At 40.2% G+C, this 13,285-nt stretch overlaps 1 protein-coding gene across 3 annotated transcripts in view; it reads left to right on the plus strand.

Annotated features, from left to right (window-relative positions):
- Positions 1 to 8,362, plus strand: part of GEMIN8 (gem nuclear organelle associated protein 8) — a 28,432-nt gene extending 20,070 nt beyond the window's left edge. For all 3 annotated transcript variants that reach the window (XM_085051929.1, XM_085051920.1, XM_085051938.1), the window contains exon 5: positions 6,310 to 8,362. In XM_085051929.1, the coding sequence (XP_084908055.1) occupies positions 6,310 to 6,560 (251 nt within the window). In that variant the 3' untranslated portion in view covers positions 6,561 to 8,362. The remainder of the gene's footprint in view (positions 1 to 6,309) is intronic.
- Positions 8,363 to 13,285: the final 4,923 nt, after the last annotated feature.

The raw sequence follows: 13,285 nt of genomic DNA on the forward strand, positions 1-13,285 counted from the left end.
TGGGAAAGTTAGATGGTGTCATGGGGAATCCTTTTGTCACATCTTTTGCAAGCCCAAAATTCTAAATTTAAGAATAAGTTTAAACAGAAGTCTCTCTTCCCCAAGTCAGCTTACAGCTAGAGTGAGGCTGTTCATTCTGCTATAAAATCATCATTCTCTTCTTCCAGTATGTTTCTACAATTTCTATAAGTTACTTAGTGTTCCATAGTAACCTTCCAGCAAGCAAGACCGTGCTGTTTTTAGCAACCAAGAATTTTATCTTTACAGACGTGGGGGTAAGTCACAATTGTATCTTGTAGACTCCTGCTGGTAGAAACTCTAGTTCTGCAAAGCTTTGCACTTGATAAAGAGTAGCACTTGAGATTCCAGCCCTCTGGAAATCCAGAGCTCTGCAGAAATTAAACTTCTTGAATATCCTGTTTACAAATCCTGATTTAAATCCCTATTTTGGTGGAACTCCTTGAGGCAAAGATTTTGATTTTCGCCACGGTATGCCCAGATCATGCAAGTATGGGCACAATGAAATGATCTGGTTCTATCCCCTCAGAAAAAACTCTTATGTAGGTTTATGGTAAAGGTATTTAGCTTTCCTAGGAACATGAAGAAGCTGGCATTTTGCATGGAGAAGCCTGTGTGGGCAGAACACTTAACACAGCAGATAGGCTCGTGGGAAGTGGCATTCAAAGAGAGAACTAAGAGTTTTTAATCAGTAGAAATGGGTAGTGGTTTTAACTGTTAGTGTGGGCTGCTCAAGATCAGCTCAGGTAGCATTTAAGATTAAAAAGCTCACAAAGTGCACACGCAGCAGTAACAGAAAATAATTCATCATTTGAAATAAGCAGACAAATATGTGAACAGGGTATAGGTCAGTCTGAAATCATGGAAAATTAAAAACACATCAAGACTGGAGAAAGTACAATATTTCCTTGAAAACTAATGTGCTAAGTAAGCAAGCAACTGAAAGTGAGTAATGGCATTTAACACTTGAGGGGAGCAAGTCCTTAGTCTCTTACCATAACTACCATTGTGTGGGGCAGCACATGGCAGGCTGCTGAGTGTGGGCACCTGCACACCTGTGGGGAAGAATGTCTCTATAAGAAACATTATCAGATGGCATATGATCACTGGCTGCAATGAGCTGAGGGTTGGATGTATAAATACCAAGAGCTAAAAATGGTACAAGAAACCACACAATGCTGGGTATGAATCTTTCATTAAAAATCTGACATAGATAATTATCCTCCCTAATTCTATCTCCTTTTAATCTTGCAAACTCTCTCTGTAGATACTTCTTTCTAAATAAGGGAATTTATTTGGGTTTTGGTTTTGAAGTTGGTTTTCTCCTTGGTTTGTTTTGTTGGTTTGTTTTTTTTTATTTATTTATTTTAATAAGAAACAGATAAATTCCAGACAGGATTTTTTTTTTTATTACTACTTAAGCTTCTCAAAGGATATGACAAAGAAAGAAATAAATGTAGAGTGGATCAAACTTACAAAGTGTGTGACATTTTCCTTTTTACAAAATTAGAGAAACAAGGCATCTAAGTTTCTAAGGGCCTGTGGGGAAAATAGCTTATGTTTTGAAGAGCTTAGGTCATAGTCTTGCTGAAAGTATGTAAGAGGTCATTTGTGTGCATATGAAAGCCCAAATGCAATGAATAGCTAATACACTAGTTTCTATTTCTCCTGCTTTTGGCAGTCCCTGAGGATGGAGGTAGTTTTCTGCATTTGTTCACTCTTCTTTTCAGCCAGTACATGCCAGATAAAAAGTCATCCATAAAAACTGGGAAGAGTGGTGAAGGGAGAAACAGTAATCCAAAACTTTATTCCGTAAGGCCTAGAATCACTGATGATGGCCCAGGATGAGTTAGGTAGATGTTCTGGTTTTGGCTGGGGTAGAGTTTATTTCCTTCACAGTGGCTGGCCTGGGGCAAAGTTTCGAATGTGCACTCAAAACAGGGTTGATAATATAGAAATGTTTTTGTTACTGCTGAGTAGGGCTTAGACAGAGCCAAAGCCTTTTCTGCCTTTCCTACTGCCACAGTGGAGAGGAAGTTGGGGGTGCATGGGAGATTGGGAGGAGACACAGACAAGACAGGTGACCTGAACTGACCAAAGGGTTATTTCAGACCATCTGACATCGTGCTCAGTATATAAAGTGGGCAGAAGAAGGAGGAAGTGGGGAGGACATTTGGAGTGATGGTGTTTGTCTTCCCAAGTCACTGTTAGGTGTGATGGGGCCCTGCTCTCCTGGAGATGGCTGAACACCTGCCTACCTCTTAAAACAAAACCAAAAGAAAACCAGAGGGGAGCCTCTACCAGCACTGCCTCAGCTCTCTCCCTGAAAGAACGAAAAGCAAAGAGCAAGAGCCACGAGGCAAGAGACAGCTCTGCCTGTACAACCCCGACTTTAAACAGACTGGCACCTGCTGGTCCCACAGTTCCATTTCCAGATCCAGAACCTTAGAGAGACACTAACAATTTTGAGCACAGATAGATATGGAATACAATAACATTTTGGGTTACCCAGGACACTGGGGGAAAGCCATGACAGATCTGGGCTTTTTCCTTCATGGTTAAAAAATTCTGTTTACTGTGTTTGGAAAAAGATGTCCCAGCTGGTTTTGGCCAGGTAACGATGACTTCCCAGCAGAACTGGACTTTGTAGGAATAAGTTAATTTTGAAAAGAGCTTCAAGAGAGAGAAAGATTATCTTTGGAAAGAAATGGACCTGGCCAACTGGGAAAACATCAGTAATGCTTTTCCTTCGTACAGGAACCAACCACCACTGCAGCTGCCTGCCTGCCTTGTGAACGTTTGCAAAATACTGTTCCTTGATTGGAGAAAGCTTGCCAGTAGTTGAAGCTGAATGCTGTAAAAGAAAGCATGCTTATTTTATTCTGTGTTAAGTGGAAGGAGGAGCTACTTAGAATTGTGTAAAAATTACTTGTTTTCCATTTATAACTTGGCAGCCCAATGACTTGTGAATTTGGAATGTGAAACTGATCTGGGAGTGAGTTGGGGACTTCATTGCTGCAGGCTGAGAATTAGTCTTTTGATAAACCATGCAGTCGACTTCATGGATGAGTATGTGTTGCTTGCTTCAGAGAAATTCTGGTTTTCTCCATAGGCTCAGGGTTGTAGACAGTTTATAATTTTGTTTGTATTTCCATTGTCAGGTTCTTGTTGTCAGCATTTTTATGAAGAGGTAGTTACACATTTAGCTAAAGTTGTATTGCTTTATATTGTTTTTTTAAAGTAAACTCTGGGGTAGTGGATAGAAGTTCTACTTCCCAGCCCTTACCCCACCAAATAAAGTTTAGTGTGCACCTCAACAGGACAACACTTTCTCTGTTATCTGTTCCTTATGTCCATTATTTGCTGGAAATACCGATTTTGGAGAAGCAGTAGTTTACATGCCCATTTAGTTTCACGACTTCTTTCTTTGATAGTCCGTGATAGCAAATAATGCTATCTGTGAAGGTGGTGAGACACTGGCACAGCTTGTCCAGAGAAGCTGTGAATGCTCCCTCTCTGGCAGTGTTCAAGGCCAGGCTGGATGAGGAACTTGCTCTAGTGGACACCATCCCTCTCTTGGCAGGGGGTTGGAATAAGATGATCTTTAAGGTCCCTTCTAGCCCAAGCCATTATATGGTTCTGTCTGTGACTGTGGAGTTTGTCACAGTAGTATCTCTCCACAAATAACTGATTTGGAACTGTGACATATTCCACACAGCTGCAGTGGTATTACCAGCAACAGCTGTCACATTCTATGCTCAAATTCAGCTTTTGGTGCAAAAAACTGTAGGTCCCTACAGCAGATTTCTGTCCCGAGCCTCTGTCTGAATTCTAGACCTGATTTGTATGTCTAAAACTCTGTAATACAATCACTCTGGGATTTTTTTTTACCCAGTAGCTGTGGAATAGCTGAAGTCAGGTTACAAAGTTAAGGGCAGTACCTCTGATTAGTGTAAAGTAAAACGCTCCAGACATTTGTCAGGTTATTTTGAGAATGGAATTTAAATTGGTATTATTATTTTGATCATTACAATTAGGATCTACGGATTTATGAACTACTCTGTGCTGAGAAATGGAGATTGATGCACACTAAACTGTAATCCACTCATCCATCATAAAGCTTCTGTAGAGATCAATTTAATTTCCAAACAGAAGAATTCATTATCTATCTCCAGAGAAATTATTTTTTCTTAAGGATCAGTGTGTGCGATGAGCTATCAGAGAGCATTCTACAGCAAACAAGCAAGGAAGCAGCTGTCTCTAGCATGCAGCTATGGAACTAAAGAATAAAAAATTTCCATGGGCACCACAGAAGTACAAGGAATTATCTTTGTAGCTTGAGAGAGTTAATAAATATGGGTTGAATTCATTGCCTTGCCAGAGTTTTGCTGTGTAATCTACAGTGGGAAACATTAGTTTGCCAGCATAAGCTTGTTTGATTTTTTTTCTGTCTAAAACTATTCAGTGTAATTTACATCAAGTTTGTGCTTTTAAAGCATGTTATGTAGTTGTTGTGAGCAGAGTGGTGTCACAGGAAATTGGTTTCTATGGGATGCAAGGTATAGCCTGGGTGCAATACCTTGTCTTCATAGTGCTGAGCCCTCAATGTTAGTTTCTTTAATTCAGACCTTCTGGTTAAAATGGCCTGACACCAAATAAATCTGACTCTTCCAAAAACACATATGGATTCTAATGTATACTTCCTTGTGAATTCTGGCAGTGCAGCCTAATTCAGGGGTGTGCCTTTAAAGCAGAATCACAGAAATGGCTTTCTGGAACAGATCGCTAATAACTCCTCAAGCCTTTCAACAACCAACACAAAACTGTGAATGGTGTTGGAAATGAAAAGGCAAAAGCTTTCTGTGACTGTCAGACAAACAGATCCCAAAACTGAAGTTTCTGATAATGTTGTTTAAAATATCTGTTTTCTGTGAATGACGTACAGGGAATAATTCCTTTAGGAAGACTGACAGACAGTTGGCTGCTCTGTGCAGTACTTTCCAGTGTAAAAATAAACTGCAGATGTTTGACACAGAAATGTCAGGATACTTAACTTTGGGTTAGGGTTTGCAGATGTCATGTGTGTTATGGAAGCTAAATCTCTGCCTTAGGGTGAATGAGGGAAGAGGTACATGGCACCAAACGCTGAGAAGCGTGTCCTGTGTGTGACTAATGCATCCTGACCTGTGGACACTCCGTCCGTTTTGATGTTTAAAAAAACCTGACTGCTGTCATTAGCAGTGAAATGTGCCTGTTACACAGTTGTGAGGATGGTCATTTGTTATTGAGGAGTGCAGCTGCCAGGTGATTTTCTACATCTTGTAGAAATGTCCCCATAAGGGGGGAGTTTTACATAGCCCTTTGCTGTTTTAACTGCACACAGCATTGCTTTTTTCATGAGAAAGCTTTTTTCACCATAAAGCGGAGGTAAATTTGGATATGCACAATCAAGTTCTTGCTTCCAGTCAGGCTTACCACCAACAATTTTTGTTGACAGATTGGTCCAAATGTTTCAGCTCTTGAATTGTTTTAAATCCTCTTTTTTAGACATGATGCATGCATTCATATTGGTGCTGTTTTGTTTGTCTTCAAAGCAATAGAGTAAGGCTGCCAGCTTTGAACTTTGCAGGTCTTGAGAAATGGCTGTGTTTGGACAGTTTATCTAAACACGATGCTTACAGCTGTGTTTCATTGAGTGCTCCTAATGGCAGACATGACAGACCCATTTGTTCATTTTCACAGAGTAGTAACTGATTACATTTTCTCTTGGCTATCGTTCAGCTAAAGTTGCATTGTCCTGTGCATTGTTTCCCTTCTCAGCTGCTAAGTCATTATTTTGGAAACAACTCTCCTGTTAGGTTGGATTTTTTTAGTATGGGGAGTGGGTTGTGATTTTTTTTTGGTCGGGTTGTTTCTGTTTCCTTGGGAGGGGGATTATGTTTTGGGTTTTTGTTGTTTTGTTGTTTTCAGTTTTTTTCAGGGCATTTGTATGTTGGGGAGAAATGGAGCAATGTTGGTTTTTGCTTACTGGTATTAATACAGAGGTTTCCTATGGTTTTAATATTCAGTTCCAGGATCTTCTTAATTTCTCCCCATTTCTTCCAGCCTGGCTTTATCATGATATTTAGTAGGAACTTGTCTTTATGCAAAATGAATGCAGCTGCACCCTAGAATGTGTGGATTTTGGCCTTCTAGACCTTGCAAAAATAGGAATATGTAATATTTTTAAAAGTTAAAGTGTGATTGGTCGATAGCCGAGTGATTTCCATCTCCTGTGTTTTATCTGTCTAGGGAGGCAGCAGCAGCTGGAAGCTGAGGACCCATATGTGGAGGCTGATCAAGACCTGCACAGGAGGGTGGAGCGTTCTGTGGAGCCGCCGACAGAAAGACCTGGGGAGAGGCGCATGGCAGAAATGAAGAAGCTGTATGGTGCTGAAGCTGCCAAAATCCAGGCAATGGAGGCTGCCATTCAGCTTGTCTTTGATAGGAACTGTGATGAAAAGCAGCCCAAATACTGGCCCATTATTCCACTCAAGTTCTGAGTAACTGGATTGTGCTCTGACATGGCACAGAACTACAGGGTCAGGTGCCTTAGGCTGGGCTGCTGAAAGAACTAACTGCAAATTTTGGGTTTGTGTTTTGGGGGGGAGTCTGGCAAGGACAGCATGTATTTCTTTTGTGTTTTTTTTCTTTTACAGTGTCTGTCAGCAATGCTCACGGTCCATTAGACCTATATACAGTTGTCAAGGAGTAATAGGAGTGACAGGAATATCAAACCTGTCTGAAAGTTCACTCATTTGATATCTGCTTGCCTTGACCATGCTTGCAAGAAACATAACAATGTCTATACCCAGTGAATTGGGAAAACTTAATGCTAGGCAGAAAAGAAAAAGACTGTAGGAATCATCTGCTCTTTCTGTTTAGGAATGTGAGTGATCCCATTTTTCAGTCTTATTTAGCATAGTAGTATTAGGATCCTGTTTCACACAGCATAGCTTGAAGTGTTATGTCTGCTAATCTTGGATTTTTTTGAGGGCCAGCAGCCCACTGGCCAAGATACAACTTATCAAATTACCATAGCCCAGACATTTGAATTCTTTTTCAAAGGTTTACAATAAAGCAGGAAGTTTTTCTTCCAGACTGATACTTGCCTGGCAGGAGTTTAACTGTAAAGCAACATTATATAGAAAAATGTTTTAATGAAGGGGGTGGGAAGATCGGGCAGAAGCCTGATGTGGTCCTGTCTGTTAGAGATCTGTTTTGCAGAAGAGAAACTTAAGAGGACACAGCACTACTGGGGCCAGTGCCTATGGTGATTTTTGCCATTCTAATAAAAAGCAGCAATGGGTTTTGAAGGCTTGAAGCTTTAAAGACTTACTAGTTTGATAGACTATATCTGAGCAGTATATACAGAGCTGTGGAAGCCAGGTAGCCCTGTGGGCTTATATCTGTTTTAGGTGCAGATTTCCAGTGCTGAGTGCATAGGACACGCACAAAATTTAAACATAAGCAAGTAGATGTGTACTCATCCATCTGCAAAGAGGTGCCTCTGTGTATGCTCATCCATCTGCACTGGCTGCTAGGTTCTGCTTCTGTCACTCTTTATTTTTGGCCAGTTGTGTTTGCCCCACTAATAGCTCTCCAGGTAGAGTGAGGCACACTGGTGGTTTGTGTAAGAGAGGTTGAACTGGCGACTCGAAACCAGTGACTCCTTAGAAAATGGTACCCTTGAACACGTGAAAGGACTCTGTGTGAAGCTCTGCTGCTAAGTATCATTGTGTGCTGAAGGCCTGTAGTTTGTGTTGCAGCATTTCCATGCCAGGGCAAAGGAATCTTCTGCTGGTTTAGTAGTGACATATTCATCCACCTTCCTGGTAACAGAGGAATGTCACAACTAAAATTTTCCCTTCAGTTCATGCCGAACTCAGTTCCAGAGTTTCCCTGCAGCATGTGTAGTTTGCAGTACACACCAGCAGTTGCTGTGGCCTCTGTAGCAGCCAGCTGCAACAAAGCAAAACTGCAGTGCAGTTTGGAATATCTTTGCTTTCTGTAGTAGCTACTGTTTTTTCAAAGCAGCATTTCCATGTCATTTCCACCTCTTTCACTTTAGATGTGATGAGATGAAGTTAAATTGAACACTGAAATTAAAAAGCCTTCAGTTTCCAAGACTTATTTCTGGTGTGATTAATCTGAAAAAGTTCTTTGAGACAGGAGAGAGAAAAGGATTATTAACAGTCCTGCGTTTGTCTTCACTCTTGTTTTTGGTGGGCTTTGTCAAAAATCCAGTGTTTTGTTTGGGTTTCGTTTCATTGACCAAATAAATTTTCTTCTTAACACCTTGCAATTTACTTCAATTTTTTTATGTAAGCAAACTTCCATACTTGAACACTTCAGTTCTTAGATGCTAAAGCTTTCTTTTAACTGATGTATTGTTTAAGGAAGATTGAACTAAGAGCAGGAGCGGTTTTAACATATGGAGAAGCACGAGGAGTGTTGACAGGACTTTCACAGGAATGCCAGTCAATACCACACATGTATGGTGTGGTGCAAAATGAATGGGAGGGTTGCTGTATCCACTGGGGAAAACCCTGTCAAAGATTAACATGCATAAGTCTCTCTGTTCCTATTTGAAATGTTTCCAGTATGGTGATGGTGTTTTCCTTGTGCAGTTCAGTTCAGGGGAAAAAAAAGGAAGAATGGGTAGGGTAGGACTGGGCTGTTCTTAATTTTCTACACAAGTTCCAGTTCTTGCTGTGGTTGATTCTGCATCCAGCTGGTTCTGCTGGCAGAAGCAGAAATTCTGATCTCCAAAAGTATGTGTAGAGATCTCATGGAAGACAAACATTGAGCTCCTTTCCTATTTCATATAAAATATAAAATAAATTTGTAAAAGGAAATGTATAAAAGAGATTTCCTTGCCTTCGGTTCTTTAAAGTATTTCTAAGAGGGTTTAATATACTTAATGTGCTATGAGGTTAGGAGAGAGAACTGTATGAATTGTTCCCTAGGAACTATGTACTAAGGCCTGAAAGGGAGGAATACCCTACTGCAGACTTAAGAGCTGCTGCCAAATAATCTCATTTCAGGGGATAGGCCATTGCTGGTAGTTGGCCAGATGTCCCATTTTGCTGGTAATCCAGCGAAACTTGGAAATTCTTTGTTGCAGTTCTTTTATTCCGTCTCCTATGTCATTATACATTTCTAATAAATATCTCACATAAAAACATGTGATCATGGAGGAAATGCAGCAGCAACTAAAAAATGCCACTTCAGTCATCTGTAACATTCACATTTCTTGCACACATGTATTATGCTGCGGTCTTCAGTGATGGGAACATGTACACTTTTTTTCCCCAAAGGTACAGTATTCCTTGACTAGAATGCAACTGTGGTGCTGCAGACTTGATTCTTCCTTTTCCAGAAGGTTCCACGTTCTTTCAGTTATGTTAGCTGTTGGTGTAGTTCTGCCCAAAGGGAATTCTTCACTTGCCAGTGGTGCTGCTTCTCATAAGCTTTTCCCAGCTCCAGTAGAAGGAATTATACCCTAAAGTTGTCATACAGTCAATTAGTCTTGATTTCAGAAACTGGTTTCCTCATTTGTTTGTATACAAATCAGCCTTATTTTCAGGAGAAGAGTTTGTGATTGGTTGGAGACGCTTTGAAGATTGGAAAAAAATGTAATAGGTCTTTTCTACTGAAAGCATTCTTTAAAAATGAAAAAAACCCTTTCAGAACTGGTGCAATATAAATGTAACAGAAATGAAGCAGTGATCTCTGTCTCCTACTGAAAGAAAAACTGCTTGCTTTTATGCCTGGGTGACGTTGTCAAGAGCTCTTGTTCTTTTAGAATTATTTCCCCATGAAGCAGCTGACAGCTCAGTGTGCCTCTGTTTACAGAAGGGATTCAACCATTTTGCTGAGCATCATTTTCTCAATCAACATTATAGGTAAGTATTCATCCTTTTTGACAGTGGTCTTGTTAATTGCTGGCTGCAAATATCTCACACTTGGAAAAAACTTTAATAAAAAGCAACCTAAATTTCTGTGACAGCCTTTGTGAAGGATAAACATATAACACATACAGATTTGGTCACTTTTGTCTTTCTCTTCGTAAAAGCTTCTCATTCATTACATGAAATATGTTGCAAATATTGGTGTCTTCATCTCTTGTTGCACTAATGGCAGTCCAGCTCTTGGAGTAGAGACTGAGAAAAGCAAGACACAGATTCAGCTGCTTAAATTTTAAGTGTGATTTTTGGCATGCCGGGCTGAAAATTTTGGCTGAAAGAGAGGGGCCAAGATTATTGCCCAAAATGTGAAATACAGTCTGTCAAAAGGAAACTTCTCAACTCTGTTTTCCTTCTGGTTTCTTAAAAGTGTAAACTCCTGGAAAATGGGTTATTTGATAAATAATACATTCATACTGTGACAAAAATTTTTTGTGTTTGTGTGTTAATCAGTCAGCTGTCTATCCTGTCCAACCTGTTGTCTCCTGTGTTCCTGCATGGATAGTTCAATTCTTACAGGCTCTTTTCTAGGTAGAATAGCAGCCTGTGAGGGAGTCTCAGCTGCTTCTGAAGGGTGGTTATAGCCAGGGTGTCCAAGGCTTCACATCTCTTCCTATATTCTCACATGGCTGGAATTGCTGAGCTGGCACACAGTGATGTGCAGAGGAGCTCAGAGTGGCTTGGTGACAGACCATGACATTGCCATTTTGGTGTTGTCTTGGAGACCTGGCTGTCATGGCAGAGGCATTGCTTGGACAAAGTCCATTCTTTGGAGTTGGTCATACAGGCTTCAGCCTCAACTATGAATTTCAACAGGCCAGCAGCAGTGCAGTCTTGCTTGGCCAAAAGTGGAGAAAGACATGCTCTTGAGCTCACAGGAAGTAATTGAGATTCTCTGTGCATGGATTTTATTACACAGTCCCAGAAGAAATTTTTTCCCCTTTAATCATTAATCCTTTTCTTCTAAGAAGGCAAGCAAGCAGAGTAAATGAGAATATACATAGTTTTTGAAAAGAAGATACTTTTCAGCCTAATGGTTCCAGTACCACTGCTGATTACCTAAACGACATTGAGATCTTCTGCCTGCAAAGCCTTCTGAAAAAAAAAAAAATACATGTAACTGCTATCCCCATGACTGTTGTTTACAGCCATCCCAAAGATACTTTTGTGGGGAGGAAGGGGTGAGAGAAGTGGAAGGGATTGGTAGGGACTTTTTCCAAATAGACTTGCAAGTGGTCCTCTTTGTTTTAAATAAAAGCAACAGTTTCTCGACTCAATTAGAAGCAAAGCAAAAGTCTGTGAGGGGCTATTAAAAAGTTACACCACTGTCTTCAGATGTCTATAAGCTGGGAAGTGGTAACAAAATACTGTTTTATTCATGTCCTCTAGACAGCTGCCATTGGGGGTTGGCATAGAAGATAACCAGATTTCTGATCTGTTTATAGGGATGTTTAGAATCTTTCCACATGCTTATACTGAAGATGAAGACTGAAATACTAGTCCTGACATTCAGCTTTCAGCTATATCATGCATTCTCTTTTTTCTGGTTACAGAAACCCTCCTGTTTGGTGGCTCAGCTCCACTGAAGTTTACTGTCATTGAAGTCAAAAGGAGTCGAGCTGGAAGACACCTACTGCTAATGCTGTTTAATGTAACCCAGTTTATTTGTTATTTGGCCTGAGATTCAGTCAACCCTTTTGGTCTACCTTGTACAAGCAGCCAGCACAGAAAAGTCTGTGCCCTGTGTTTCATCAGTTCTGATACTCACATAGCTGTCTTACTCCCATCCTTTGCATTGGACAGGAAAGGATCTGGGTCACCATGTCTGGTTTCTGCTACCTCCGGCAACCACAATCATCTCATGCATTTCAGAAACTAATTAGGAAATTCCATTTCCTGTCACCTCCACGTCTGCTTGTTAAGACTGCAGGGCCTGCTTCTCACTTGCAAAGTGTAATAAAATACCAGGAATGTCACAAATTTAAGTTGTCCTTTGTCAGACAGTTGCAAAAAATGTAAATGTAGTTACATTATGTATTTTGGGCTTTTTTTAGATTAATTAAGATCCTGTAATATCTTCCCCATGGAGAGAAGGCAGGGACTTACTGTTGTAACAGAAATAAATGCTTGAAGTATGTTTTTACTTAAGCAATAACTCATCAAAGGCCATGTTTCTGGTCTCTAGCATATTCTGTGAAGTGGCTGAGTAATAGCTGAAGGCTCCCATTCTGCTGTCCTTTCATGAAAAGTGGTGAGGTTGAACTAAAACTTCAGCCAAACAGAATAATCCTTATAGACTGCAGTATATAAATCTGAAATTAACTGTAAACCAAGAGCAATCAAATTAATAATAGATTTTATAATGGGAAGGTAGTAGTATTCATTGCTTTTTATCAGTTCTCTCTGTATGTGTTGATGAATTTAGGATTTGTCACCCTTTTCTGCTGGCTGTTGAGCTTGGGCATACCAGCTGTACTGTCTTGCTCTGAAAGCCAGGATGCTGAGTGTGGGATATGTGTGACGACATGACAGTCCCATGGCAACAGGCTGTGATATCATCAATGCCAGATGGTGAATTCTTTCAGGGACACATCAGAAAGAACAGCTGTGTTGTGCTATTGAAAGTCCTTACTCCAGAACTGCTCTTCTCTATCACCACAGAAAAGAGAGAAAATGACAGGCAAAATTAAGTGCTCAGTTTTCCCTCCTTTGCTTTTTCTGTTGAGCAAATCCCTCTTCAGGTCACCTACAGCTCCAGTTTGAGAGCATAAACATGTGTCTTCAGAGTGCAAAAGTGCTTTATAGAGAACTTTTAACAAGATTAGTTATTTGCCCTTCCTGAGTGTGTTTTACTATGCAGACCTGCTTTAGAAAGATGTCCTGTACTTTCCCTGTCAACAGCAGTTTTGTTTGAAAGCAGAAAAAGAGCTGCCTTACTGTCTCTTTCCTTCAATAGCTCTTTTAGTCTAGCAGTGTTGCTTGCATTTTCAAGTCTAACAAAATGAAATCTGTTTCTCTGGCATGGTTATAGCTAAAGCTTTTTTGTGGTAAATACACTGATAATAATTAACAACGCTAGTGACTTGTGTTACTTTGTGGAAACTGTCATTCCAGGCACAGCCTGCAGTGTGATAGTCTCCATCAGCATGACAGAATTGTTTACTTCAATCCAAGAAGATAGCACATCCTACTGGAATAAAACATACCAACTGCTTATATTGTTGAAATTCTTTAAATACCTTACTAAAAATCAGTAATTA

The sequence above is a fragment of the Lichenostomus cassidix genome, chromosome 1 (genome assembly GCF_008360975.1).
Source record: "Lichenostomus cassidix isolate B80296 chromosome 1, HeHo_3.0, whole genome shotgun sequence".
NCBI lineage: Eukaryota > Metazoa > Chordata > Aves > Passeriformes > Meliphagidae > Lichenostomus > Lichenostomus cassidix.